Source organism: Corella eumyota, chromosome 4, assembly GCF_963082875.1.
Source record: "Corella eumyota chromosome 4, kaCorEumy4.1, whole genome shotgun sequence".
NCBI lineage: Eukaryota > Metazoa > Chordata > Ascidiacea > Phlebobranchia > Corellidae > Corella > Corella eumyota.
Window position 1 is genome coordinate 4,183,897 of NC_137493.1, and position 27,973 is coordinate 4,211,869.

The 27,973-nt window shown below is 28.8% G+C and overlaps 3 protein-coding genes across 3 annotated transcripts; 1 reads left to right on the plus strand and 2 right to left on the minus strand.

Annotated features, from left to right (window-relative positions):
- The first annotated feature begins 254 nt into the window (after positions 1-254).
- LOC145751424 (oxysterol-binding protein-related protein 1-like) lies at positions 255-13,405 on the plus strand. The gene is made up of 23 exons (XM_082567564.1): positions 255-425; positions 902-1,062; positions 1,369-1,480; positions 1,691-1,776; positions 2,242-2,383; positions 2,588-2,700; positions 3,065-3,202; positions 3,729-3,830; positions 4,007-4,138; positions 4,398-4,500; positions 4,641-4,753; positions 7,789-7,964; positions 8,728-8,834; positions 8,954-9,204; positions 9,358-9,492; positions 9,805-9,902; positions 10,555-10,743; positions 10,967-11,074; positions 11,473-11,562; positions 11,886-12,033; positions 12,345-12,567; positions 12,751-12,841; positions 12,961-13,405. The coding sequence occupies exons 1-23, from the start codon at positions 311-313 to the stop codon at positions 13,061-13,063; spliced, it is 3,036 nt and encodes a 1,011-aa protein (XP_082423690.1). The 5' UTR covers positions 255-310; the 3' UTR covers positions 13,064-13,405.
- Positions 13,387-17,439, minus strand: LOC145749921 (transcription factor AP-2-alpha-like). Its single transcript, XM_082565805.1, has 11 exons — positions 17,176-17,439; positions 16,619-16,846; positions 16,269-16,420; positions 16,013-16,148; positions 15,805-15,871; positions 15,555-15,662; positions 15,168-15,330; positions 14,570-14,688; positions 14,095-14,236; positions 13,741-13,912; positions 13,387-13,596 (listed from the first exon to the last, which is right to left on the minus strand). Exons 1-11 carry the CDS (start codon positions 17,422-17,424, stop codon positions 13,420-13,422), a joined length of 1,713 nt encoding a protein of 570 aa, XP_082421931.1. The 5' UTR covers positions 17,425-17,439; the 3' UTR covers positions 13,387-13,419.
- Positions 17,440-19,530: 2,091 nt separating this feature from the next.
- LOC145750390 (uncharacterized) lies at positions 19,531-27,868 on the minus strand. Its single transcript, XM_082566418.1, has 22 exons — positions 27,655-27,868; positions 27,087-27,179; positions 26,897-26,967; positions 26,615-26,749; positions 26,438-26,527; positions 26,227-26,347; positions 25,921-26,026; positions 25,710-25,761; positions 25,385-25,546; positions 24,967-25,091; positions 24,600-24,734; positions 24,327-24,485; positions 23,714-23,881; positions 23,390-23,514; positions 23,205-23,237; positions 22,939-23,033; positions 22,287-22,440; positions 21,549-21,677; positions 21,220-21,285; positions 20,956-21,089; positions 20,151-20,273; positions 19,531-19,987 (listed from the first exon to the last, which is right to left on the minus strand). Exons 1-22 carry the CDS (start codon positions 27,767-27,769, stop codon positions 19,793-19,795), a joined length of 2,586 nt encoding a protein of 861 aa, XP_082422544.1. The 5' UTR covers positions 27,770-27,868; the 3' UTR covers positions 19,531-19,792.
- Positions 27,869-27,973: the final 105 nt, after the last annotated feature.

Below are 27,973 nucleotides of genomic sequence, written 5' to 3' on the forward strand. Positions count from 1 at the left end.
AAAGAAATAACCACAAAGTTTTAAATCTGGTCGTTAGGGGTAATTTTTACAGTGCACACAGCATTACACAAAATAATATTTATTCAAAAAACTGAATTAACAGATTTTTTAAATATAAAATATACAAAAATAGTAAATCAACTAACCATCTTTCATATAATCATTGAACTAACTAATAACAAGAAAAAACTGTAAACATGAAAGTTGTCGTAATCTAGTCATAAGTTTTGTTCTTAAATGAAAACAAACTCTTATAGGCAATTTGTATGATAAGTTGTGCCATTTAAAATTATCAAGTTGTTTAAATAAAATGTCCGAGGAAAATGAGGATTTAGAAGAAAGATTATTATCGTTAGCACGAAATGGAATAGAAAACGAATTACTAGAACTACTTAAAAACACTAATTTAAATGTTAACTGTAAAGGTAAAAAATTAAACAATTATTTTTTTTTATAATATTCGCACAAAATGTATCAAAACAAACTTGAATTTTAGAGAATTGGTTTAGGCAAAATTTATTTTAGTAAGCCTATTTCATAAATATTTTTTATATTTTTTGTATTATTGCTTTTTGTATTTTTATTTTAATTGTCAGCGTGGTGTAGTGGTAAGAACACTTCTCTCACCACTATGGTCGTGGGTTCAATCCCCACTGCTCTTATGCTGTAGCACCCTTGAGTTAAACGCTATAACAGGTATGAACTCCGGCTGAGCTAGCATTCAGTCTGCAGCATAATTAACGGGCAATTATAATCTATATAATATCTCAAACTGCTAGAGGCAACTCGAGACTGGGTCGGAGTAATTAATGTTACTCTATGTTTAGGTTGTCATTTGACCTTCCCACATTGAGGATAAAGATTTATACAAAAAAAATTTGTAATTGTATGTTTTTTTTAGGTAAAAGTAAAAGTACCAAAACCTGGTCAGCACTGCATCTTGCCAGTTATTTTGGACATGGTGGGGTTGTCAAAATCCTGCTTGACCACAAAGCCGACCCAAACATCATCAATAACACAGGGGACACACCATTGCACAAAGCTGCTTTGACAAGTAGGCAGGTAAAACTAATTGTCATTTTCCACATTATTTGTCGCACACTTTTTGTTAAATATTTTTAGTAGGTGTGTGTTAGTAATGGTTGTGGGCTGCTATATATTTTAAAAAGAAATGTTTTTTTTTTTTTTAAGAACTAAGAATGTATATACTATTTTTACTAAATAATTAAACAAAAAAAAATTATTAATTTTTGACACATGATTTTATGTAAACCTAAAGCCCATTGAAACTACTTTAAGAGAATTGTCTGTAAACAGTAATAACTAAAAGGAAAATAAAGGGATTTGTCAAAAATATGTTTTTTGCAGGATGTGGTACAGTCTTTGCTAGCATATGGGGCTTCCCCAGGACTGAAAAATGACGATGGAAAAAGAGCTAGTCAAGTATCAAGTGAATCTCAAATTAAAGATTTTCTTGAAGGTTAGGTCAAAATGTTGCAATTTTTGGTGTTTAGCATAAAATGTCAATTTTTGTATTATCTCATTCACTTATTAAAAATTATATTTTTAATCATTTTTGCTTTCAAGATATTTCAGTTTTTATAAATGAAGTTATTTCTTATGTATCGTTACATAAAAAATGAATGTTATTTTATTCAATTGAATGTTTTTTATAATTTAAAATATTCAGCTGCTGAAACCGCTGATGAATTAAAAACCACTGAAAAATTTATGCAAAGTGTAAAGGAGGGAAATGTAAAAGCAGTAGAAAATATGGTAACTTTAATTTTATGTTGAGTTAAAACTTATTTTTTTGTTATGTTTCTTAATTGTACTTTTCGAAGTTGCCTTTTTATTAGGTTTATTAGATGTTGATTTTGTAAAAGTATTTGAGTCTTTCATATTAATTTAAATCAAAAGGATATCAAAAATTAAAAAAGTATTTTTAAACCAATAAAAACTGTGGCCTTTGTTATAATATAAAAACTCGGTTTTGTCTGTTCTGCATTTTTGTTTAAGTTATTTCTTTATTGTTTAATTGCAGTAATGCAATTTTAGTTAATCATTAATTGCAACAACATTTGGTGACCAAAAATAGTAGTGAACTTTTAGAAAAACGATTGTTATTGGGTAAACATATTAAACCTACAATTGTTTGCTGTTTTAAGTATTATTGGCATTATTTTTTTGGCAATATAATTTTAAACTTTGTTCAAACAATTTATTGTTTTGTTATTACAGATAAATGAAAATTCGATTAAGTTAAAAGCTTGTGATGAATTAGGTAATACTGCATTACATCATGCTTCTATGAGAGATCAAAGAAATATAACAGTTCTTTTACTGCAGCATGGAGCTGACCCTTCCATTCTCAACAAACAAGGCTAGATTTTTTTAATTTAAATTTTTTGTATATATATCATAGTTTTTATTATTTTTTTTCGACAAAAAAATATTTTTTTTTTGAATTTTAGAAGGATCGTCAAAAATCAAAAAATTAATAAATACAAATTAAACACAACTCTATTTTTTTTTTTATTCTCAGTATAATATTTCTAAATAAGACTTTCTGTTTGTTTATAAACAGGTGAAAAGGCAAGTGATGTGAGTAAAAGTAACCAAATGCGAAAGCTGCTGGATGTTAAACCGATGCAAAATAATTATAAAGTTGTTCAACGTTTCGAGGGACCACTTATGAAAGTAACTAAATTTTAATATTTTAACAAAAAAAAAAATTTTTATAAATACATATTAAATTGGGAATTTCTACATTTCCGAATTATTATTTATCAAAAGTTTATATTAATATAGATGATCGGGTTTTTAATTTTTATGCAGATTGAACCGGCTTTTATATTTTTTTTTATAAAATTTAAATTTTGTTGTTGACTTATCTATAGACCTTACTATGACCCTGTATTAGAAAATCTTTCTTACTTCCTTGTAATAAAAACAAAAGCCTAATTTTTCAACACATTCAATTATGCGTAAACAATACCCAACCATTAAATTTTCATTTGGTCTATTCAACTTTTTTTAATTTATAAAGTTTTTTTTGTTTTAGCGAAAGAGAATTTTAGGGCCACGTTGGTATTGGGTTGTGTTAGAAAGAGGGGTAATTTCTTATTTTACTAAAAGAGCTGATGCAGCTACTGGTTCAAAAAGAAAAATGTTTAAGTATCTTACCGAATCTACTGTAACTGTAAGTATGTTTATTTAAACTTTTAAAGTGGCTTAAGTTTAACAAATTTTAACCTTTTTTTGGTAAATGATTATATATAGCTTTAGATAATGTTACCAACATGTTAGCTATTAAAAATAAGTAATTATATATAGGTTTTATTAAATACAATTTTAAAAACATAGTTTCAAAATTTTATTTGCATAACCCAGTTTATCTTCTTATCTTTGAAATGTATAGTGACTAAAAATAAATGTCTACGTTATATCACACAGAAGTAATACACTGGTGACATTTAAAAAAATTAAAAATAAATTTGCATGTTTTTTTAAACACCTTTTTTACAACTCTACCATATACAATATTTTAAACAATATAATATAATGAGTAATATTATCAACAATACTAATTAGTAATTTTAGGAAGCAACTGTTTACATTATTAAGTTTATGTGTTAGAACCTAAATTACTTATATATTTAAATAGTTATGATTTTTAGTATAATAAAGGGCTTATTTTTAATGTATAATTTTTTAATTTGTTAAAGATGCGCACTGATAATCAATATGGTTTTGTGGTCAAGTTTTTTGATGGTTCACACCACACTTTGATGGTTCACCAGAAGAATAAACCACTCATGAACAGAAAAGTAAGTAAAAATAAATTGAAACCTATAAATTGTCATAAAAATATGATGTAAGTTTTAAATAAAAAAAAAGTTTTGCAAAATTACGTAACTAAATTTTAAATTACATTGCATTAAAAAATGTTTAGGCAACATTTGAAATATTATTTATGTTTTTTAATCGACAATATTTTAAATAGAAATGGGCCGAGGCAATCCACGAACATGCAGAGTACAGCAACCATTTTGTTGTATGCGACAAAATTGTTGAGGATTCGGATTCTGAATCAGAAGACACTGTTACTATGGTAGACGTCAAAAACACTGTAAAGGTATTTTAAATTTAAACCTTTATTTTTTTTTATTATTTCATTTAATTTTAAATCGGGTTTTTTCTTCAATTTATTATTTTTTTTAAAGTGTTTTTTTTTTCTGTTTCATGATAGCATTGCTCTTTTTTAGAGGGTATAAAATACAAATAACCATTTAAACCTTATTTATTAGCAGGTGGTTGTTGTTCAAGTGCGTGTTGTATGCACACTTTTTTTTTCTTTTTTAAAAATAATAAAAAATAGAACACTCAATTTTCAGACAGCACAAGTCAATAACGAAATCTTAAACACTGAAGTAGATGAGTTGACTTCTATTGTTCATAGATTGGTTGATCTGAAAAAGGCTAACTTTGGAAATGACGGTAAATAAATTTATGAACAATTAGTTTAGTTTTTTTTTCAGTAAATAAAAAGTAAAGAGAGCTGTGATTCAAAAAAAATTAAAATTTTTAATATTTACAGAGTTTTGGGTAATGTTTTAACTATTAATGTTTTATTATAGTGCAAATACTGTTTGCCGAATTATTGGGAAAGTCCCACCAGGTGCTTACCCAGTCTTCCGAGGTATCAAAATCCTTAACCAACTGCTTAGAAGTCTTACAAGCCCAAGAACATGTAAGTTATGTAACAATATTGTTTATTCCTTTTTTCGGTTATAACAAACAATTTTTTCATATAGGAAAATTATGTTGCTAGAGTGTATGTTATTCCAAATAAGGTTATTATTTTATTACTAATTTAAATTTGCTGTAATAAACTAGTCAAATAATTTTATTATTTTTCAAATTATTTGTTTAATGATAAACGCTTCTAATGGTCCTAGCAATAAACAGTTATCATGTTTTAAGCCCTATGGAAAATTAAGTAAATTAAGTAAATTTAAGAAATATTGATTTTTGTATTGATTTCAAAAAGTTGTGTTACATTTGTTTAATTAGGTTAATTAAGTTAAGTTAAATTTGTTTTATTTTTTATAACAGTTTTGTTGTTTTCAGTTACAAGATATATCAAGTGTTATAAATACTATTGATAAATTTATAGATATGTAAAGCCATCAAGTTACATTAAATTGTTACTTAAAAAGCCTGTTTAGATTTTTTTAAATAAAAGACGTAGTTATGGCGCAATCTTGGTAAAGATTTCTAATTCTGCTTCTAGGAAAATGTCAATTTTTGCTTGGCTAGTAAAGCATGGCAAACGATTACACTAGTCATGGTGCAATGCCTAAGAAATAGGTAAGCCTGAAGGTGTGTTTAAGCAACAGCTGCTTGTTAAGGAACTAAAGTTAATGCCATAAAAAATTGGGCGAATAATACAATGATTTAGAGGTAGCAGCCAAAGAAAAGAAATTTATGTGCCAAAAATGTCTATTCTACCCAGTGTTCCGTTTTAAAAGTTAACGTATTTTAATTGAGTTAGCTAATCTTACAATTTATTATAACAGCAGACTCTGATTAGGTATGTTTTATGATAAATTATTTTGCCGAATTTTTAAGTAGTTTATCTACCTTTGGGTTTATTTTACCTTTGTTTGCCATATTAAGCACATAAGTCTTAAGAAAAAGGTAGGAATTAAAGCTATTGTTATACGCCCGAGAGAAGTCTTTTGTTAATACAGTTTTCTCTTTGTTATTATATCTCTCTCACTCTAAAAATACCACATTAGACTGTTAAGATGGTTTTTACTTAAGGGGCAGTAGGTAAGGTCAGAAAAAATATTTTTTATCGTCATAATTAACAGAAAATAAAATTTTAGTGTAGCGGAATTACGTTGTTTTTTATACTACGTTTTAATATACACCTACAGAAAAAGCTTAAGCTACCCTTACAATTTATAAATACTATATACTGACGCCATAGGATTGTACTATCTACGTCACCACATACAACTACCCATTTGTGCACCCTGCCATTAATGTGACGTAAGCCCACAGTTTTATTTAATAGAGAGCGACATACGTTATTTGGTAGTGGGGATATATAATATAATGTAAACACAAAGCTTCCTATTTGTGATTCATTAAAGATCCGAGTTTTAGTGCTCTATAGAACGATCGATGGTTAAATTTGAGTAAAACTAAAAAGGTATTTTAAATGAATAGTGCGTAAAAAACCTAATGTTTTTGTACAAATCTTGGCAGACAGTGAAAAATGGTAACTCGAGCCTCGTAGCATTTTTTGAATGGTTTTAGGTTTCGTTCTAAAATTTAAATATGAATTTTGAGGCTTCGAACGCCCGTGGCTATGACCTCACAAATTTTAATCAGTCAGTTTAAAAAAGTTTGCCATTGATAGTTCAATAAACCAGCTTCCTGAAGTAAAAATCAATGCTATTTTATTGAATTGACTGGCAAGCTGTTGCGTAAATAGTATAGTAATTAGTTTATTTACTAAGGAAGATGTAGTCTCTATGTTAGACCTATTTTTTTTGCCTTTTAAAAGGTCCTGCATATTTCTAGCTGATAAAGAAATAAAACAAATCATTCTACAGTATTAGAAGAATTGCGGTTAATAAAAAACCGCACTTTACAGCCTAATTTCCTGTTAGTGGTAGTCTAATAGAATGTCTTGCCAGTCGACGGTTAACTACCGAACCACATGTTTAATTATTACGCATCAATGACAAAATAGAAATTAATCGTTGCTCGTTGTCAGTACGTTAGCCTATCAGTTATGCATGCGCCCGGTCTTTTTAATAACCAGTAATTTATTGCATGTATATGCGTGCGCTCTATGTAGAATCTAAAGGTTATTAAAGCACCGAGCAGCACATACCAGCTTGTTTTTGCTTTATATATAGATTACATATAGCTCATATGGATATGTTATTATAGAGCATGTTAGCGTATTTAAAGCATCATAATCGGTAAGGCTGTGTTGTTTTAATTTTTACAACCAACCTATACTAACGATAATATTTTATTGTTTTTTTAGGAAATGTAAGTTATATTTTAACTTGGTTTTTAATAAAGGTTTTATTAGATTTGATTAGGTAGTCGCGAGCTTTTTTATGACGTCATAATAATGCTATGACGTCACGTAACTGCAGATTAGTCGATATTTTTAGTTAAAGAAAACCGAAAATAGTTAAGTGGTCAGTTTCTATTGGCTAAAGTGCATAAATATTTAATGAAACAATCTCTACAAAGTGATGTTTGTTTGACAATTAAAATGGATTTATTTATAGTCTTTACAATTTTCTTTTACATGTACTGTCCTTATGAATGTACTGTTTTTTTGAATATCAATCTTTTTGGGTCGATTAGATAAATTTTGAGCTAAATAGTTGATTTTTGTGCTAAATTTTTTTTTAGTTAGATTTCAATTTTGATAAATTATTGATCAAATAGAGAATGGAATAAATTATTTAATACAACCAGTCTTATTAAGAGTCTAATATAGATATTATAGATAACGCATTTGTTATTTGGTTAAAAATATTGTTTTATGTTATTGCAGAATTAATTCTAGGTATTTTTAAAATACAAATAAATTGTATTTAATTCAAAACTGTAAAAGGACATTTAAAAGGAATTAAAAAATTCTGTCAAGTAAAAAAAAAACTCAGTTTTTGAAATAAATTCCTCACCTTATTGAATGTAGAAACTTTTTATTTGAAAAAATATTAAAAAATTTAATCGATGAACTAGAGCCGAGAAGCCCAACTTAAAGAAGAGAAAGAAAAAAACAGAGTTCTGCAGCAAGCAATTCAGGCAATAGCAACCGAACACCACAACCTGGAGCGAACAATTTCAACACAAGGTGGCAGTCCTCAAAAGGAAATTATGCCTTCTCCTTCGCTAGATACAACGGAGGTTGATGGAAGGTAGACACTTTTTTTGTACTTTAAGGGGATGAAAAGTAGACACTTTTTTTCTTTACTTTTATTAATTTTTTGTATTTTTTAGATTTTAAATTAGGGTAAATTTAAAATGGGTACTTTTGTTATTTTTTTTTATTGTTTTAAAATTAGTTTAAAGAAATTTTTTTTTTTAAAGCTACTTTAGTCATTAAGTTTATAATCTTGCTTTAAATTTTCATGATTATAAAGAACATTGACATCATTTCTTAATTTTTTTAACAACAACAATAATGGCATGACGTATTGAAATTTTGAACTATGAACACAAACACGTTTAAAGTAATTTCCACATTTTAAATGACTACTTCCTACTAAAAATACAGGAAGTACCGACATGTGACACTTCATGTTGATTACATATTTGAAAATTATTCTTGTTTTCTTTTTATTTAATCATTCACAGACACTAGTACTTGGTTATTACCATTTTAAATTGGTTGTTAGGTGATTGGTTGTTAGGTGTTAGCTCAGTTACAATAATATATCACTAATATAGAAACTAATACACTTTAACATATAATTGTGTGTAATTATAGTTTCATTTTATTTGATGTATATATATATTTATATTGATTAATTTATTGGAAATTTTGTTACAATATATCATAGTAAAAACTTTTGATTTATTTAGGTATATTGTATACAAACTTTTGATTAAGGTTTAATTTTTTTTTTTTAAATTTGAGGTTTTAAATTTTGTATTAAAGAAGTTTTTTGCTTTTTGTAGTTCAGTGACTTTGGTAAGGAATTATTCAAACTCTTCAAGAGCATCATCAAGTGGTGGAATTTTAAGCGAAGAAGATGAATTTTACGATGCAATTTCCGGAGACTCAGGTTTTTAAATTTTTTTTTTAAAGTTATATACAATCTTTTTAAAATTTAATAAAGTAGTGTAGCATTTACTACAATACCTAAACAAACAACAAATAATTTTTAAAATAATAAAAAAACAGATGCAGAAGAAGACTTTGACAAAACCTCATTTTCAAGTGATCAACGACTGCAAGGAGACTACGAGTCAATTAACCAATCAGAGAGCTCAGGTGAGCACATATCTGATTCCTCTTTTGTAACTGGTGAAGCTGGCTCGTCGGAATCTGCACCAGAGCTAACACCGGAGGGCTATAGGGAGTCTCTTCCAGTGGAGATGTTTTCAAGAGAAGAGTTTAGTATTTGGCACATTTTAAGACAATGTATTGGAAAGGTTTGTTCTTCATATTTTTAAGTTTTTTGTTAATTTTGAATATTATAAGTGGTTTATTTTTGTTTTAGTTATGTTAAATTAATTTTAAAAAAATATTTTAATAAAAAACATATTTTTTGCCTTATTTATGCATACCATTTTTATTTTTTTTAGGAGTTATCAAAAATTACAATGCCAGTCATATTCAACGAACCGCTAAGTTTTATTCAACGTTTATGTGAATACATGGAATATAGTTCGTTGCTACAACAAGCGTGTTCTGCTCCTACATCTGTGGAAAGAATGGAGGTAAGTGTTAAAAGTTTAATTTAAAAAAATTGTATTGTGGTTTATTATAAAAATATTTTTTGTTCTGTTAGCTCAGTTAGAATAATATTCATTTAGCATATTAGGTTTGTTAAATTTTAGGTTTGTTTACACAGACAGTTTAGTTATTTATTATTATTTTTTTTAATTTATAATTTGCAACCTTTTTTGAATATAATAATTCTTTGAATTAGTATAAAATTACACCCTTAAGTAAAAGTATTTATAAAAGATTTTAAATTATTTTATAGTAAAACTTATGTTACATATTTTAAAATTTTAATTTTTTTGTAGTTTGTTGCAGCATTTGCAGTATCAGCTCTAGCTTCCCAGTTGGAACGTCTTGGAAAACCATTTAATCCATTGTTAGGTGAAACCTATGAATATAAAAGGTAACATTTTAACATAAACTTCAAAATATTATTCATGGTGATCAATAAAAATGAAAAATTAAAAGTGTTATATATATTAATTTTTAAAATGTCATGCCGACATTTAATTTTTATTATGTCATACTACTTACTGATTTAAAATATTTCATGATCTAATTATTGATAGTCATAATTTATTTTTGACATTTGACATTTATTTTTAAATGCCGCAACTAATTTTAATTTAATTGAGAAAAGTCGTCTGGCCAGAAATATTTCTTATATTACCATGTTAGTTTTTATTATTTACTTTACAATCTGACTTCTATATTAAGATTTTATTATGATATTATTCAGCTTTAATTTATTATTGACTTTGTGGTATGGTCTATGGACTTTAATCTGTTGGGCCATACCTTTATTATTTACTTTTAAAATTAATGTGGGACTATTGAGAAAAGTTTTCAACATTTTTTTAGGATTAAAAAATTTTTGGGTTTTAAAAAAGCATTTTTTTAATAAATAATTCTTTAAATTATTGGTAAATAGCATTTCACTAATAAATAGTTTTTGGTTACTTTTACAAAAAAAAATTATAAAAACTGATTGTTAAAATTTAACTAAGTCTAATTGTTCATGTTAAAAATAATTTTTAAAAAATTCTCCCGTTTAGACCCGATTTGGGGTTCAACTGGGTGTCCGAACAGGTGTCCCATCATCCTCCGGTATCTGCCTTCCATGCCACGGGTTTGGACCCAGACAATCAGTTTAGTTTTTGGGGCAGCATTCACCCGAAGTTAAAGTTTTGGGGTAAAAGTGTTGAGATTGAACCAAAAGGAACTATGACCTTAAAGTTACATTCGTAAGTTTTTTAAATTTATTTAAAAACAATTTTTTTTAAATTTACAAACCAATATAAGTTATTAATGGTTAAATTAAGTTAATTTTTTATTTGTTTATATTTTTTTTAAATAGATAAGAAGCTTTTTTTAGTAAAACAAAAGTTAAAGTGTAAATTTGATAAATAAATCAATAAAACGCAACCATTTTTTTACCATATTTTTTAAAAATTCTTTTCTTTTTAGTTTTAATGAGACTTACACTTGGACGAACCCTAAATGTGCCGTGCATAATATTGTTGTTGGTAAATTATGGATGGAACAACATGGTGTAATGGAAATTCAAAACCACAGGTTTGTAGTAACTAGTAACTTAACTTACCCTGCACTTTTAGAGTTGGGTAAAATAGGATACTAAGATGTTTCTGTAAAAAAACAATTAAGCATTTAATTCTGGTTAAGTTTTAACATTTTCTTGTATTTTAAAAAGTATGCAATTGAATAAAACATAAAATGTATGATTATAAAAGTAGTTACTTTTTCTATTTATTTATCCTCGATATGAAAAGGTCAACTTCCTCGGCTTAATATAAAATATTCTTTGTTAACCATTTTAAACTAACATAAATTTAACTTTGCATACTAATATTTGTAAATATATGAATAAATTATGGTTTGTTTTGTTTATGCAATAAACTTAGATATATTTTTTCAAAAATAATTTTTAATTTTTCTGTTTTTTTTAATTTTAGGACAAATGAAAAATGTGTTGTAACATTTAAGCCCTACAGTTGGTTTAAGAATGATCTTAACAAAGTTGAAGCTTTTATTTGCAACGATAAGTAAGTTCAAGTTGTTAGTTATCGGTCATATCATTTTACAAGTTGTTTTAACTATGTATACATTGATGATAAAATATGTACTATGATACTAACTTGTGTTTTTATAATGTTTTTTTTTACTTAAACTTTTATGTTAAATACTAACAAAAATATTAAAAATATATGAAATGCAATTTTTGTAAAAACTAAAATTTCTTAACACTTCTATTTATTCTTTTTTTTTCTATTTTTATGATAAAATTCACGTATTTTTAACTTATCAAATTATCTCTTTTAAAATGTTATATAATGCAGTTTAGTTTTAACGTTTAAATTTATTTTAGGAAAGAAAGGGTTAGAATGCTTGAAGGTGATTGGACGAAATATTTTTACTCAATGAGTAATGAAGCTTATAACAAATATAACTCTATGGCGTCACAAAATAATGTGTCTACTAATGGAAAATCCTCAAAATCAAGATCCAAATCAATGGTTGGTTTCAAAATTCAACATCATTGTTTTCAAATTAACTTTTTAAATAAGCCTTCATTGAACATTGTTAGTCAATACCCCACCCTACAGTCAGCATTTTTGTTGTTGTTGTTATATGGTCGCATTTTTCAACTAGTTTTTGCCTGCGATAATTTACCCAAACACCATAACTGGCATTTTTATTTATTTTTTAGGCATTTAAATTGGACATATATATATATATATACACATTGTCCACTTAGCTTTATTATATATATAAAGATGTTACCCTGAAAATTTTCTAAGTCAATTTTTTAAACTAAAAATTGCAGAGTAGTGAGGCGTCAGATCATGCCGAAGAAATCTTATCCACTCTGTGCGACACCCATGACTGCAAACAAATGTGGGGGGTGCAGCGGAGACCCAAAAACTCCCCCAAAATGTACAGCATGACCTCATTCGCCATGACCCTTAATCAACTAAAGGGGGATCCCCCACCTCCCACTGATAGCAGGTTAAGGCCAGACATAAGAGCCCTTGAAGATGGAAATATAGGTAAGTTCCTAAAAAATGTTTTTATAAACTTTTTAATTTTTGTATTTTTATTTTAATCTGTTTGATTTTAAGCAAAATTAAAGCCTTTTAATCTATTGGATTTTTAGAAGAAATTTCATCTTTTTTAGAAGAAATTTCATCATTAATCTTTTTGGTAAATTTTTAATATTTTTATGTTTTTAGATGGTGCTAGTGAAGAAAAACACAGATTAGAAGAAAAGCAAAGAACCTCCCGAAAATTAAGGTACAAAAGAAAGAAAGAATGGACCCCCAGGTAAATACAAAACCCTAAAAATAATTTTTTTTTTAATATACCAACATAAAACTTACTAAATGTTGAAAAATGTGCATTTTTAATTTATTTTTAAACTAGCTTTTTTTACAAATTTTTAGATGGTTTGTTAAAAAACTTAGTCCTACAACCAAATCTCAAGAATGGAATTTTAATAACGAATATACTAAAAAAGATTGGTCATCATGTCCTGATATTTTCTAACCAGCGTCACTATTCTTTTTTATGCAATATTTTTAATCCAATATTTGTATGAAATTTTCTAGTGAATTTTAAATTTTTTCCTTTTCTTTTCATCACGTATTTTTCAACGAAGTACTTGTGTCATATCTTTACATAGAAATCTTTATTTTTTTTGTCCGAATTTTGTTTCTACCAAGCCCTATCTATTTATGTTATCTTTTTTTGGTTCTACATCAAATGTCTTCTAGTTCAAGTTTGCTAGTATCAATTAAATCAACAAAAAACCACTGACCGATTTTCGAATATTCATTTTACTTTAAACATTATGTTATACGCGAGCAAAAATACGAATAAAAAATACGCGGCAAAGAGTGTGGCTATTTTTTGTCCAGCTTATCATTAATGTTATGCGTTGGCAACTGGCTTTGGTGCATGCTCAATCTGATGACGTCTTGCTGTGGGTGTGACGTCACAGAGGACGTGGATATCCCGGACGATACGCCGTTCATGAAAGGCTTTTTTTCTTGGTAACGCAACATCTCGGTTAAGTAGTGCTAAAATATTAAATAAAAGTTTTTAAAAAAATCTCAACCATATGCTATATGTAAAGGACTACCAGTATGCTATTCTTATTTTAACTTTAGCTAAGTAGTAGTATATGGAAAGAATCCAAGTTTTGGAAAAAATGAGCACTTTACCTGTAAGGCTGTCATGGCTGCGCAAATAGCTGGAGTACCGAAACCGTGTGTAGTGGAACTAAAATGGGTAAGAGGTCGCTGTACCGAGTTGTCAAGGATAGGTTGGGGTCTGGTGTTGCCGATTGGTGACCGGTCCTGCGCCATCAGATCCTGGATTTCTTTAACAATTTGTCTAAAAATAATGTAAAGTGGTAAATTTTTAATTTTTTAAAATCATTTTTAAGTGAAACTATTTTGTTGAGATGGTTAATCATAACAAGCTGTGTGATACGGTTTAACTGGGCTTAGGATTATAAGAAGGGTGGTCTACACACGTTTACAACATAGTACTAAACTTGTAAGTTTTGTGCTTACTTTGTGGCCAAGATCATGTTTTTTCGCGTGTGCATAATATCTGGGTCGGAATGCTGTTTGCAGACATATTCGGCAAGTGGTTTGGCTGGGAATTCGGTCTCACAAACATACCCGAAATCTCGGGCTAAATGAACTGCTTCGCCTAAAACAAAGAATAAAAATAGTTAGAAAGCTGGCAAACTGGTTAATAAGACAATATCAGAATTTTGTATTTATTTCTGTTTATAGTACTTTGTCGAAATGCTTTAGTCTACACTACAGAATAAACTCGTGCAGGTAAAATATTTAAGACAACTCTTTTTTTAAGTTTAGAAACGTGTTTTGATGTTAGCGAAAAGTTATAAATATTTTGATGTTTGTAGATAATCATCTTACAGCCCATGTTGTTGGGAACAAACAGTTTTAACCTTCACACTGAAAATATCAAGATTATATCAAAACTTTACAGTGGGATTTATTTAAAGTAATATTTTACCTTCGACAAGAGAAGTAAGTAATGTCACGTTCGCAGCCTTTCTGCGCCCTGCTGGCAGATTTAAACCAATCTTGTCCAATTTGTCTCTTAATCGCTTGCCACCGTCCTTTGATTTGGCTCTAAATAAAAAAGTTAATTTTTTAAATTTTAAAGGACTTATGTTGCCTTGGTATATATCATAAGATATTTGTTATATGAAAGTTTAAATGAAAAATGTTCCCTAGGCTACGCAACAACGAGCTTTTGACAAAAAAGCGTTTTTGCTTTTCAGTTAGGGCGCTTTTCGCAACTATTTAATCACAATTGGCTTTAAGAATTATAAAAGCAACTTTACTAGCATCGATTTGTTATGTTACAGCATACATTTTTTAGTTTAAGCTATGTGACTTTGTTGTACAATGTTGTTAATAGTGGAGAAAAGAAGATCAAAACCAAAATAAAAGTTTATTTTTAACGATTAGGTGAGTTATTTAAATGGATTTTTTAATATGTCATATTTTGTAACTAATCTTGTGCGGTAAGAATCCAAATAGTTTTAAAGCGTGTTTTATTTTAAGATCATTTAGAAAGCCTAAAAAACAAAATATCGTATAACTACCTGCGCAGGACTCCTCCTAAAAGGGAAGCGTTAAGGCATTCTGGCGGGGACAGACGTCGCTGAATCTCGGCCACTGTCACCTTGTACTTGGAGGTCGAACTTAAGAGGCTGAGCCGACCGGGAACGGAACAAAATACATCACTCGGGTTCGCACCACCAGAAACTAAAAGAAAAGTAAGTGTGTTTTAAAGCAGTTATAAAAATTTAGGGTAGACAAAAAGGCGTGGTTTAAATCATTAAGCTTTTTGTATGTTTTCTTGGCCTAAAACACAAAAATTATTCAATTATTTAACTATTTAACAATTTTATAGAAGACAAATAATTGATTTTTGATCATAATTCCAAAATATACAATAAGTTAAGCACATAAATTGTTAAATGTTTTACCTGGTATTAAACCACTAGAAGGGTGGCTAGTATAAACATGCTCATGTTTATCTGGTGGTTTAATCGAAATTGTCGTTCCTCGGATATTGTAATTGTTCGTCGCTACAGCTAAAAGCAAAATTCGTAATAAAAACTGATTTCAAAGTAATTGTTAGCATGTAGTTAATGCCACTTTATGAAATTTATTTTAGAGCTTATAATTTATTAAATTTGCATATTGGCTTTGTTATAGTTTTTAAAGACTGCTTACTTTTCTTTATAACTCCAATATCCGAGGTGATATAAGTAGCTACTGGAACATCGGTTTCTTGTTGTGTCTAAAACAGTAATCATTATTAATTATGTATAAAATATTTAATAACAAATCCACATAATAGAACATTTAAACCATATGGTACTAACTAGATCCCCTGGTAAAAAGTAGTGACTGTTAAAAATAGAATCTTAATTTAACATACGTGTGGAACATCTTCTAAGGAAATCGGGTGAATGCCGTGAATAGGGGATAACATGTCGACCGGTTCTTGCGAAATAGCGCTCTCTGACGGCAAAATGTCTTCCTGACGACGAACAAATATCTCTAAGTCGTCATGTCTATAATAGAAAAAAAAATACGGCGTTAATAAAAAAATAACTAAAGTCACTTTTACTAAAAAAATATCAAACTTTCTAGTTGTAGTAGCAGAGTGTAATAAAAGCAGTAGTAGCCTTTACCTGTCCCCGTGTATTACGTGCTGCGGTATGGTGGCATGTAGAAAAGTGTCTGCAGGTCGTGACGTCAGAAGCTCGTGCGTCATTCTCTGCGGAACGCCGTACGTGTACTGCGGTTGCTGTGACGTAATAGGGGGGTTATAATCGGCGGTTAACTACGTTGCTATTATTATTGTTCTATGATAAAGTTAATCGTTTTAGTAATGTTACGACATTGATTTCAAATAGATCTTACGTCACAAAATTTTAACTATTTACGACGTCACAACATATTAAAAATTGTATTACTTTATTAATTTTAAATAAATCTTACGTCACTTAGTTAAATAAATCAAATCAATGACGTCACATACCTGTATGTAGGACTCGGTCACGTGATGAATATTGGGGAACTCGATGTGATGCGACGTGGTCTGGTGGGTTTGGTAGTGGGGCGGGTAATACCCCTGGAACTCAAGATTGGGTGGGTTGTACCGGGTCACGGGTGGGTTGGAGGGGGAGTAGGGTTGAAGGTTGTCAGTGGAAACGGTGTCGAGTTGGGTCAAGCGACTGTGATCGGGGTTTGTTGAATCGGGGCGGGACTAAAAAATAAATTAAAAACTTGGTTATTTTTAAATTAAATAAATAATTTTGATTGTTTTGAATGCGTTTTTGAGGTCATAAGATGTCAGTAAAATTTTTTTAAACATAAATTTTAAAATTTCTTTCTGTTATAAATCTTTGGAGATAGTTTGTGGTTTAACATTGTGTAATATAAAAACTTGAAAACAGGTTTTGTAAGTTGCTACTTCAGGTTATTGATTAAAAGGCGATTACAGTGAACATAAATATGTTAAGCTAAAGCTTAAGATTTTTAATCTTTAATTATAAAGGCGCTTTTCTTAATGCTTGTAAATGTAACACTACTTACGTCTAAGCTGTGCTGTAGGATCCCAAAATTGTGGTGCATGGCTCCCTCTTGGTGGGGTGGGTGAAGTATTAATATTTGCCCATCGTCGAGCCTGGGTCGCTTGGCAGCCGGTGACGTCATTCGTGACGTGTTAGGTTCCTCGATCATGATTGGATGTTGCTCGATTGGGAGGTTTACGGAGTGGGAGGGTGGGGGGCGTGAAAGGAGGGGGGAATCGACGCGAACTGTTAGACTTCGTAGTTCGCTCATTATTTAAAATTTTGTAAACTTTTTATCAGGTCGTAGTTCTTTAAAAAATATCTAAAATACGCGAAAAAGAATTTAATTAAAAAACTAATTTGTTTATTTATTTAATTTTTTGTTTATTTATTTATGTAAACAAAATAATTAAAATGATTTAAAAATAGTTAAGATGAGATAAACGAAACGTTATGACTAACGAAAAAATTGTTAGTTTCAAGAATTAAGTGTAAAAACACATTTATTTAGTCATCCAAATTAAAAGTGAATAATTTTATGATTTTTTGGGGCCAGCTAAAAATATTTTTCTTAGTAATTTTTAATTCTAATTAATATGGTTATATATTTTTCCTTTTTTTATTAGTATATATTTTTTAACAGTAAATTTTTTTATTGCGCATATTTTTTGTAAGACCATTTTAGAAGATTTTAAAAGTTAGCGAATCTATTGTAAAAAGGAAAAAAAATATATTATTTATTTAGGTATTTATACAAACGGAATACAAAAATATTACTTAAAAAATATATTTAATTGTAATTTTTATTAACACTTTGTTGTGCCTTTATATATTACAAAAGCTAGTAAAAAATATTTTAAAGTAATTAAAAAAAGCATTTAACTTATTTACTTGTAGGGCAATAATAAAGTTATCTGAAATTTCAAATTTGAAAATATTAATCGCGCAAAATAAATTTACCGCTCGAAATTTTCAGCCTCTAGCGACATTACTATGACGTCACAATCGCAAAGTTAATGTTATTTTTGGATTCCATAAAAATAAGTTTAAACCAATAAATTTTTGGTATTTTCAAGGCGAAACCGAAAAATGAAAAATAAAATTTCAAATTTAATTTATTTTAAACATTTAAAAAAACTTTAAAAAAATATAGGCGGAGTGCGTTAAGAGAGACTCTAAAATCGGAGGCTTTGAATTTAAAATTTAAATTTGAGTCGCAATTCTTAATTAAAGCAAAAAAATTAAATGCGATTAGAAATCGCCACAAGAAAAATAATAAATTTAATTCGTTAATTGTGCTGCTTGTACTGAATGTAATAACAAACTGCCTTTAGCCGTTTTCCTTAATATTTCTGTCGAATAAACCTTAAGGCTACACTATGCCGCTGGCCTCTACCTAGGGCTACAAAGAACAAGATACCTGCCAGGTATAAGGAATGTAAAAACAGGTTCTTACTTTTTTCTAACTTGACATCGCCCCGGGCGCACGAAAAACGAACTGTTTACCTCATATTTTGCGAGATCTTCTTAACGTAATAATAATACATCCACACCGCTCTTAGAAATTTCCGAAATTTCTTTATTATAATCCGATTTTAAAATGCACTATTGAAATACCTGTTTATATTGTGATAGCTAATTACGAATCCTCGATTAGTTTGGAATGTTTTTTCTTGGGATTTAATTGTTAGTTTTATGCCCACGGGCTCCAAGTCGATCTTGGACGAAAAAATCCATTTATCTCCGCAGCTCGATTCGTTATCACCGCTCCTTGCAATCGCCTTATTACGAAACAATAGCAGATTGTTACGTCACAATGATAGGACCATTGTTGGCGCTGGAAAGTTGTAGAGTTAGTTAAGTGATTCTAGAACGCGAGATTTTTATTTGTTTATGTCTGCGAACGGTTTAATATCTGTTTATGACTCAAACAATCAAAACGACATTAGGTGAAAAAAATCAGACACAATTTTCAAGTTCGAGATATTTTCTGGTCGACTGGGAATAAAATTTAATTTGAATTCATTTTTTTACGACGGGAAAAGTGTAATTTACCTGGCTTTAATTGCGTCATAATACATTTATCACGTCATAATACATTTATCACGTCATAATATAGGTTGATAATTGAGCGAAACATCGTCTTTCTAAAATTTAAATATTAGGAACAAATTTTAAGGTATTTACTGAAAAAATTTAAAAACTGAATTTAAAGAACCGAAAATTGAAAAATGATCTAATAAGCTTCGGGCATTTTCTGATTAAAAATAAAAAATTCCTGAAATTAAAAAAATCTTGTGACCAAAAAAAAATAATTCAACAAAATTGAGTTTAAGGAAAATGGAATTTATTTAAAGCATGAACGGCATTGATTTATTGTTTGGATACTAAAGAATACACCGATAAGAGAGGTATAAAGAAATCAAAAAAATAAAAACTGTAAATTTAATATGTATAGTTAACACATTATTTAAATAAATTTAAAATAAAGACTATCGAAATATTTTGAGTAAATACCTTAAAATTACAGAAAAATTGAAATAAAGGCAGTGGTTTGAAGTATAATAAAAAATAACAAACAAAAAATTTATAGTCTACATAAATACAAATATTATCCCCCGACACGACCCTTTAAAAATTTATTTTTTTGCTTTTTTTAATTTTCCATGTTGTTGCTTGCCCTCGTGCGGTCGTTTTCCACTCGAAACTTCGTACATGGGAACGTGGAAGTTACCGGACGGGGTTCGTTGGTAGGGAATCAGGCTCCCTAGCAACGTGGGCCACGTCATCAACGCGTTAAACCGTGACCTGAAGACTTTGTATTGGTAGGAACTCTGCGGACGAATACATAACGTAATTATGAAGTCACAATGCCAAATTTTTTTCCGCCACTATGCCAAAATTTTAATTATGACGTCACTATACCAAATATTTTTAATTATTACGTCACTATGCCAAAAATTCTAACGTTAGTATATTTACAATGACGTCACTCACTCGCATGTTGTCGAGCAGATTTTCGATCTTGTGTTTTGTGGGGTTTTCGGTCGATGACGTCACGGGGGGGTCGGAGCCGAGGACGATTATTTCCTTCGCGCTTTTCACTCGCTTGGCTTTGTCCTGTAATCGATAAAAAATGATGTCACCAATCGACGACGCAAACAAAAATCCCTATCGCTTATGACGTCATAATCAGGTGATATCGCAATCGCGATGTTATCGCACCTAACCACGATATCAACTTCCCAAATTGTTACTTGTTGAATAAATATCCAACAATTCACCTTAACCTAGTGTGTAACATATATTGGCTTAAAAACCTAGGCCTACTTAAAATTAAGATGTTTAATCTGAGATAATTACGTCACTTAATATCCAAGTTGAACTACGATCTTATCGAGTAACACCAAGAATTCGTTTAAATAGAGGGTTGGGCCACCTGCACCAAAGTGTTATTCCATTAAAGTATGAGTAACATTGAGGATGTGAATTTTAGGAGGCTGTGGGGGTGTTAAGGGGACGTTTGTAAGATACCTGTTCACGCAAAACTTAAGAGTGATTAGCATGGCTTAAGTGCGGTTTAAACTTAAGACCTTGTGACCCATAACAGCTGCCACACTTACCCAGGATTTTTTTTCCATATCGTATTTTTTGGGGATGCCCATCTTAGCTCCCCCAAAAATAATGTAATGAATATTGCGGTTCCGGTGCGGCATGAACCCCAAATCTTTTGCTACATAACCCCTTACAAGACATGTCATACCACACTACCGGACCTTTTTGTTATTATTACGTCACAAACCTTTATAAGCACGTGATACGCGCCGACGGTAGCTGTGTTAGGCGAACAGAGAGGGAGGTAGAGATTTCGAACAAACGTTGTCGATGACCTTGGTTGATTTAATGACGTATCCGTGGCTATGACGTCACCAGCGTCTACAATCAAAATTTATATCAATAAAAATTAAAAAAACTATAGATATAACCAAGTTTGTAGAATTTTCAATTTTTTATATAAAAAGTGACGTCAAATTCGTTAAATTGTGAAAAAAATAACAAATTTTACCCGATCTGGTTTTCATTTTTCGTATTCTAATTGCTTCTAACGCACGTTCAGCATCAATATTTAACGCTATAAACAAAAATTTAATAAATAAACTTATTTTTCTTAATTTAGTAAAAAAAATATTCATTAAACTCATATTTTTTTATTAATTACATAAAAAACTATAAACGACCTTATTTTATGTTTAATTTTTTAAAACTTTTTTTAAACATTTTAACTTAAATTTTAACATTTCAAAGCTTAATAAAAAAAACATATATATATTTAAAAATACATTAACATTTGTTCTAGGGTAATTTTTGGAAATTGTTTTAAAAATGAAAAGTTACCTTGTACGTAGTTAACAAATATTTGCTTGGGGGTGATATTATTTAAGGTATCTTCAATACATTTATAATGTTTATGCATTGGCGTTGTGGGCAATTCAGATTTGACTTTTAAAGGCCTGAAATGTTGACCTAAAAAAATAAATTATTATTTTTGTTAATTTTTTTTAAATATTTGAAGAAAACTGTAACAATAAAAAATATCTGTAAAATTAAATCATGAAAAATGATCCTTCATGCTAGTGTATATTTTACTTTTTATTTATTATTTTTTTAATCTTTATATATATAAGTTTTTTTTTTGTATATATCTTTATCCTCGATGTGGGAAAGTCGAATGCGCGACTCAAACATAGAGTAACATCAGTTACTCCGACCCAGTCTCGAGTTGTCTGTGGCAGTTTGGGATATTATAGATTATAATTGCCCGCTAATTATGCTGCTAATTAAGTGCTGGCTCAGCAGGACTTCATACCGTTTATAACGCCTTACTCAAAGGCGCTACAGCATTAAAGCAGTGGGGATTGAACCCACGACCTCATGTGTGGTGTAGCAAGTGTTCTTACCACTGCACCACGCTGCCAGTATAGTTTACATATTATTAACCTACTGAAATTTTATGAGTATCTTACTGAAAGCTATAACATGGAAGCAGTAAAAGTCAAACCTAGGACCTTATGTTTAGATATTTAGCTTTAAAAAACTGCCACAAGTAAAAAATAAATAATTTATTTTACTTACGCAATAAAAGTCGAATTTCTTTGTCTATTTCCAGTTCATATCTTATGTCAGCACTCTTCAGGTTTTGGTTATTTTGTTTTGTTACACTATTTCTCATTTTTAAAACATCAGTGTATACCTTGATCACCTCAGCACTTGACATATCCTTTGATAACTTAAACAAGCATTAAAAAAATTCAAAATATTATCCTCTTTTTACATTAATGTTCCTATTTAAAAAATGCTAAATTTACGGTCCTAACATAAAAAACCGGCAGCGTGGTGAACTGGTAAGAACACTTGCTACACCACCATGAGGTCGTGGGTTCAATCCCCACTGATCTCATGCTGTAGCGCCCTTGAGTAAGGTGCTATAAACGGTATGAACCCCTGCTAAGCCAGCACTTAATCAGCAGAATAATTATCGGGCAATTATAATCTATAATATCCCAAACTGCCAAAGGCAACTCAAGACTGGGTCGGAGCAACTAATGTTACTCTATGTTTAAGTCGCGCATTGACTTTCCCACATCGAGGATAAAGATATATAGAAAAAAAAGTAACATCTTGTGTTTTTTGCTCAGGAAAAGTGGGTATAAAAAATAAAAAGAAATTTATATTTTATGAGGTTATGTGTTAAATTTTTAATTAAGTGTAAATACAAACATCTTACATTATTGAAAAAATCTTTGTGGAAGGTCATAGATGCAAAACGACCACTTCTTTTTGTGATATTTATCAAATTTTTCATTTTCGATGCATCTACTTCTAAAAATAATAATTAAAAAATGTCTTTAATAAATAGGGTTTTAAAATTTAAAAGTTTACACCTATTAAAAACAATTAGTAAATAAATAAAATAAAAATGGGCAAAAATGTTAAGTGTTTGCAAAAAAACCATTTTTTTTTCTTTTTTTATTATAAACTTTAATTTATTACCTGATGTGGATGGATCAGTTAAATTCCCATTTTCTATAAACAAATATAAAACTTAGTTTGCTATATTATTTATATTTGGTTAATATCAACTTATATAGATATTAAAAATTTTTTATGTACTAAAAATATGACATTTTCAAATTTATAGGCCTAATAAAAAGTTAGTATTTAAAAAATCTTTATACCGTTTTTAATGTTTTTGTGTTCGGCACAAATAGAAACATTTAGTTTATCTCTAATCGTTTGTAAACCAGGCATTGGTCCTCTTGTTCGTTTTTTGTAAACTACAGTGTTTCCTTTTTTACGAATTCTGTAAAAAAATTAACCATTTTTATATAAACTTTTTAAAAAAAAAATTTTTTTGGTATTGTTGTAAAGGGTTTGTGTTTTTGCTTGAGTATGTGATTATTAAAATGTTTTTTTTTAATTTTTCCAACAGCATGTTGTTTTTAATTTAAAAAAAAGAGTTTAACAGAATTTTTTAAAGTCGACAATATCTTGTAACTTACCCTTTAATAATTGCCCATCTTTTTAGACATTGCCTGTCGGTTCTAGGTTTTAGATGACTTGCAATAATTGACCATTTTTTATCGTAATGCTGCACTAGTTTTTCTAATAATGTGTCCTCCTCTATGGTCCATGGACCCCTTGTTAACCCAGATAAACACTTGGTATACCTGGGTAAAAATTTATACTACACTTAATTTTAAGATTTATTAAAAAAAAAAAATGTTTGTGTTAAAATTGGGTTCCACTAAAATTACTGCACATGGCCACATTTTGGCAGAAAATCTTAAACTTTGCTCTTTTACCCACTTTTGCATTAATTGTAAAAACTATAAAAAATTATTGTAACTGCTGTGTTGTTTGTAAAGTTGGGTTTTCATTTAACATTTTTTTTTAATTTTGGGACTACTACATTGTTTGTCAATATAGAAAAGGGCAATTTTTTATGCTCAAAAAATAAACTTAAACCAGTTTTTTAAATAATTTAACTGGTAAAGTATAAATGTTTATCATCATGCATATACCGAGACAAAATAACTTCATGTTTGAGTTGTTGTTACCAAAAGTTATTGACACTATCAAAATTAATTAACAAAAAAAGAGAATTTAAAAAACCTCTCCCTAAGTTGGGCATCATTTCTTCCTTTAATTAAGTTTAGGTCACGAATGACCGACCATTTCTCTCCAAATTGAACAACAGCTCTGATGAGGGCCGCATCCTCTTCTGGCGTCCACCTTGACCTTTTGATGTAGGGGTCAAGTGTTTTTGTCCACCTAAAATAAGTAGTTTTTTTTAGATTTTTTCAAAATGTTTTGAAACACTTGGCTTCGTAACATGAGGTCCTTGGTTCAATTCCAAATGCTCTCTTGCTGTAACGCTAAACATACCTGTGTATGAGTTGGCTTGCCACTCTGCTTTCCATATGTAGAGCAACTTTGGTGTAAGGAATGACTGAACCCACTCGAAATTTTTCAACTAATTTTGTTAATTTTTCATCTTCTTCTGGTGTCCATGTACTGCGCCTATAAAGAAATTAAAGTTTTTTACCTTTTAATTTTTTATTGAAATATTTATAGTATAGAAAAGTATTTATAAATAAGTGAAAATTGTAATTAATGATAAAAAATTGGGTTTGTACTTAATTGTTTCGATAAATGTCTTGTTTAAAAATTAAATCAAAAATCATTTTTTAAAACTGCATCATTATTTTTTAAAAAATTAAACAATATTAAAACAAAGCATTTATATGTTTACCTAAAGTTTGTATTAAATTTAAGTTGAAACCGTTTGCAACATTGAGCTGGGGTTCTACCAGGTAATTTATCTGAGACTTTTTTCCAATCTCGAGTTGTGTTTGTTTTAAGAAAACTCTTCAATATCTAAACAAAACAAGTAATTCAGGAATAATTATTTTTAGCACAATATGTCAAAAGCACTTATGTTCTTTAGAATTTTAAAAGTTATGTTATGTTTATCAAAATCTAAGGTTAAGCAGCATCATTGAATAAATATACTGCTGTATTTTGTAGCATTTAAATTAACAAAACTTGTTACAAATAACTTAAACAAAATATTAACAACTTTTTCGTGATAACGAAGTTTTCTAATTCAAACTTCCAAGTATGGTACCAAATATACCATCTTTACAATTTTTAATTTTATTTATATATACCTCGTCCTCCTTAGGTGTCCAGGCAGATTTCTTTAAAACTGGATGACAAACATTCTTCCATCTAAGTTCACAATTAGTTGCACTTGTTGCACCATCCAAATCTAAATTACAAATTGAGGCCCAATCCCAGTCCCTAGATTTTTCCCTTATTAACTCAGAAACCTACATTAAAAAGATGCATATTGCAGAGATTGCTATGTTAATGTAAATAATTGCAAAACTGTTTGTGCATATTGGCCTTATTTTACAATTTAGTTTAAATCTAAAGAGATTTTGATTTTAGCTTTATTTTTTATAGGGTTTATAAAAACATAAATATATTTACATCAGAGCTTGATTTAATCTGTTTCTTTACATTTTCCATTTTCTTTTCCAATCTAAAAAAAATTTAGATTAAAAAACAAACAAGAATAATACATTTTTGAAAACAAATTTATCACAAAAATGTTTAGTTAAGTTAAAAAATATGGGCTTTATAACAGCTAAAAAAATGTTTTTTTTAATTTTATGACAATTTTTTTAATACACATACTTACTCTTTATCATTGGACTTTTGGTATTTGTCTTTTAAGTAACTTAATTTTGCTAAAAGTGGTTCAGTTACAGTACGGAGGGCACTCTTTTTTACTCCAGCTAGTAACGCTAAAAATTAATTTCAAATTAAATTAAACTGTTTTTAAAACCTCGTTTAATTTTCAATGATTTTTTAAAGGTAAGATTATCGACAAAACTTATGGTTTATTAGTAATTACATTTGCTAATAAAATTTTAAAATATGATGCTAAAAAATATTTCTTTTAGACCAAAAATTAATATTTTTTTTGTTAAAATTTAACATTTACCAGTGTCCATAGGTTTTGTCCACCTGGTGGCGCAATAAACATTAGGGATAAAGTGTTCTCCCACCTCGCTTTTTCTATTTAAAATCTCGATATTCACAGGTGGACTACTTCCACTTTCATCCTAAAATTAAAGTTTTTTTTCAATTAAAAAAAAAATTTTTTTTTATAAATGATATATATATTTTTTTTAACAATTTTTTTTACACTTTACCTTGAGTAGTTTTTTATTAAAAATTGCAACTTCAATTTTGGGAGTTTTTTTGTTGGATATCAATCTTGAATATTCTTCATTTAAGATGCGCTAAACAAAAAATTGTTAATTTGACAATTTGTGTATCAGCACAAAGTAATTTTACTTAAAAATTTGAAAAAATATTTAAAAAATTACCCTTTTGTAAGAGTTTTCGTTAATTAATTTGTCGACTAACTCAAGTTGTTGTTCAACTACTTCTTGGTAAGCGAGGTTTAGTTTTAATAAATTTAAAGTCGTTGGGGGAAGGTCAACTGATAGGTCAATTAATTCCTAAAAAAAATTTATAAAAATAATTTTTTTAATAACAAATTTTTTTTATTTTTTGCATTAACAAAAGTATGTTTTAAGTATTTTTTAAATGTCTTTAAACAATATATATATATATTTTTAAATATTTTTCGTTAAACAAAATTTTACGTTTTCATTTTCAACTTCTACTTCCTTGGGAATTTCTTCATCATTCAGTAATGCAACCTCTTTGGAGGAAGCTTGAAAAAAAAATTTTAATATAAATTTATAGTTCACACATTGGGTATATAATTTAAATAAAAAAATTAACAGTTTACCGTAATAATAATTTTTTTTAAATAAATTGTAGTTTAATTACATTTGTTTTGGGCATGGATTTGATAAGATGTACTCGGCTCATCAGATTGAAATAAAAAATTGTTATTTGGTTGTTCAGAAATTCCTTTCGATTCTGTGTAAAATGTTTTAATTTTAAAAACAAAAAATTTTATTTTTTAATTTTCAAAGTTAAAAATTACAGTCACCACAAATAAAAAACTATTTTTTCAAATAATATGCATAAGATTTGTATGTACATAAAATAATATATGTTCGATTGTGTAAATTGTAGTTTATTATTGTCTTTGAAAATTATATTTGGTAGTCACCACAAATAGAATTGTATTTTTTAGTATACATGCAAATAAAGTTCATATATTTATGAATTATAAAAATCACCACAAATGCCAACATTTTTTTTGGTCAGTACTGTGAGCAAGTATTAGATATATTTAGCGAAAATAAAAAACAAAAACTAAAAATTTAATGAACAGACTTATCTGCTAATAAAAATAGGCACCACAAATGGCTTTATTTTTTTGGGACTCTTTATAGAATATGTTTTAGGTAACAATAAGCAATACGTGTATTAAAAAATGCACTCTTACCTTCATTTTCACTTTCGCTTTCTACTTCTTCGTCGTATTTTTCGTTGTCGACGTCCAGATTTAGTGGAATCGAATGAATATGAAGTTGCAATATATCATCATTGTTTTCGGCCATATTTAAAAAATAAAAACAAAAGGTTTCTTGATAGACAGATAGAGGCAGAATTACACGCAAATTTTCCCAATACGAACACTCCTGTAATTTTAAAGCTTGCTCATGTCTTAATATCAACTGCTTTGCAAATACAAGCCATTTTAACAATAAGATATTTGTGTCAACATCGCACCCACGTGAAACTTTATTTTCACGCATATTGAG

Excerpts from the sequence above, each read along its gene's own strand:
- LOC145751424 (XM_082567564.1), top strand. The coding sequence starts at position 311 with ATGTCCGAGGAAAATGAGGATTTAGAAGAAAGATTATTATCGTTAGCA. Across the intron at positions 4,501-4,640 it reads GGCTAACTTTGGAAATGACG|TGCAAATACTGTTTGCCGAA; the intron begins GTAAATAAATTT and ends GTTTTATTATAG. Across the intron at positions 10,744-10,966 it reads ATGACCTTAAAGTTACATTC|TTTTAATGAGACTTACACTT; the intron begins GTAAGTTTTTTA and ends TTTTCTTTTTAG.
- LOC145750390 (XM_082566418.1), bottom strand. The coding sequence starts at position 27,769 with ATGGCCGAAAACAATGATGATATATTGCAACTTCATATTCATTCGATT. Across the intron at positions 27,180-27,654 it reads AAGCGAAAGTGAAAATGAAG|AATCGAAAGGAATTTCTGAA; the intron begins GTAAGAGTGCAT and ends CATTTTACACAG. Across the intron at positions 26,027-26,226 it reads GACAAAACCTATGGACACTG|CGTTACTAGCTGGAGTAAAA; the intron begins GTAAATGTTAAA and ends ATTAATTTTTAG.
- LOC145749921 (XM_082565805.1), bottom strand. The coding sequence starts at position 17,424 with ATGAGCGAACTACGAAGTCTAACAGTTCGCGTCGATTCCCCCCTCCTT. Across the intron at positions 16,847-17,175 it reads TCCTACAGCACAGCTTAGAC|TCCCGCCCCGATTCAACAAA; the intron begins GTAAGTAGTGTT and ends TTTATTTTTTAG. Across the intron at positions 14,237-14,569 it reads ACTTACTTCTCTTGTCGAAG|GCGAAGCAGTTCATTTAGCC; the intron begins GTAAAATATTAC and ends TCTTTGTTTTAG.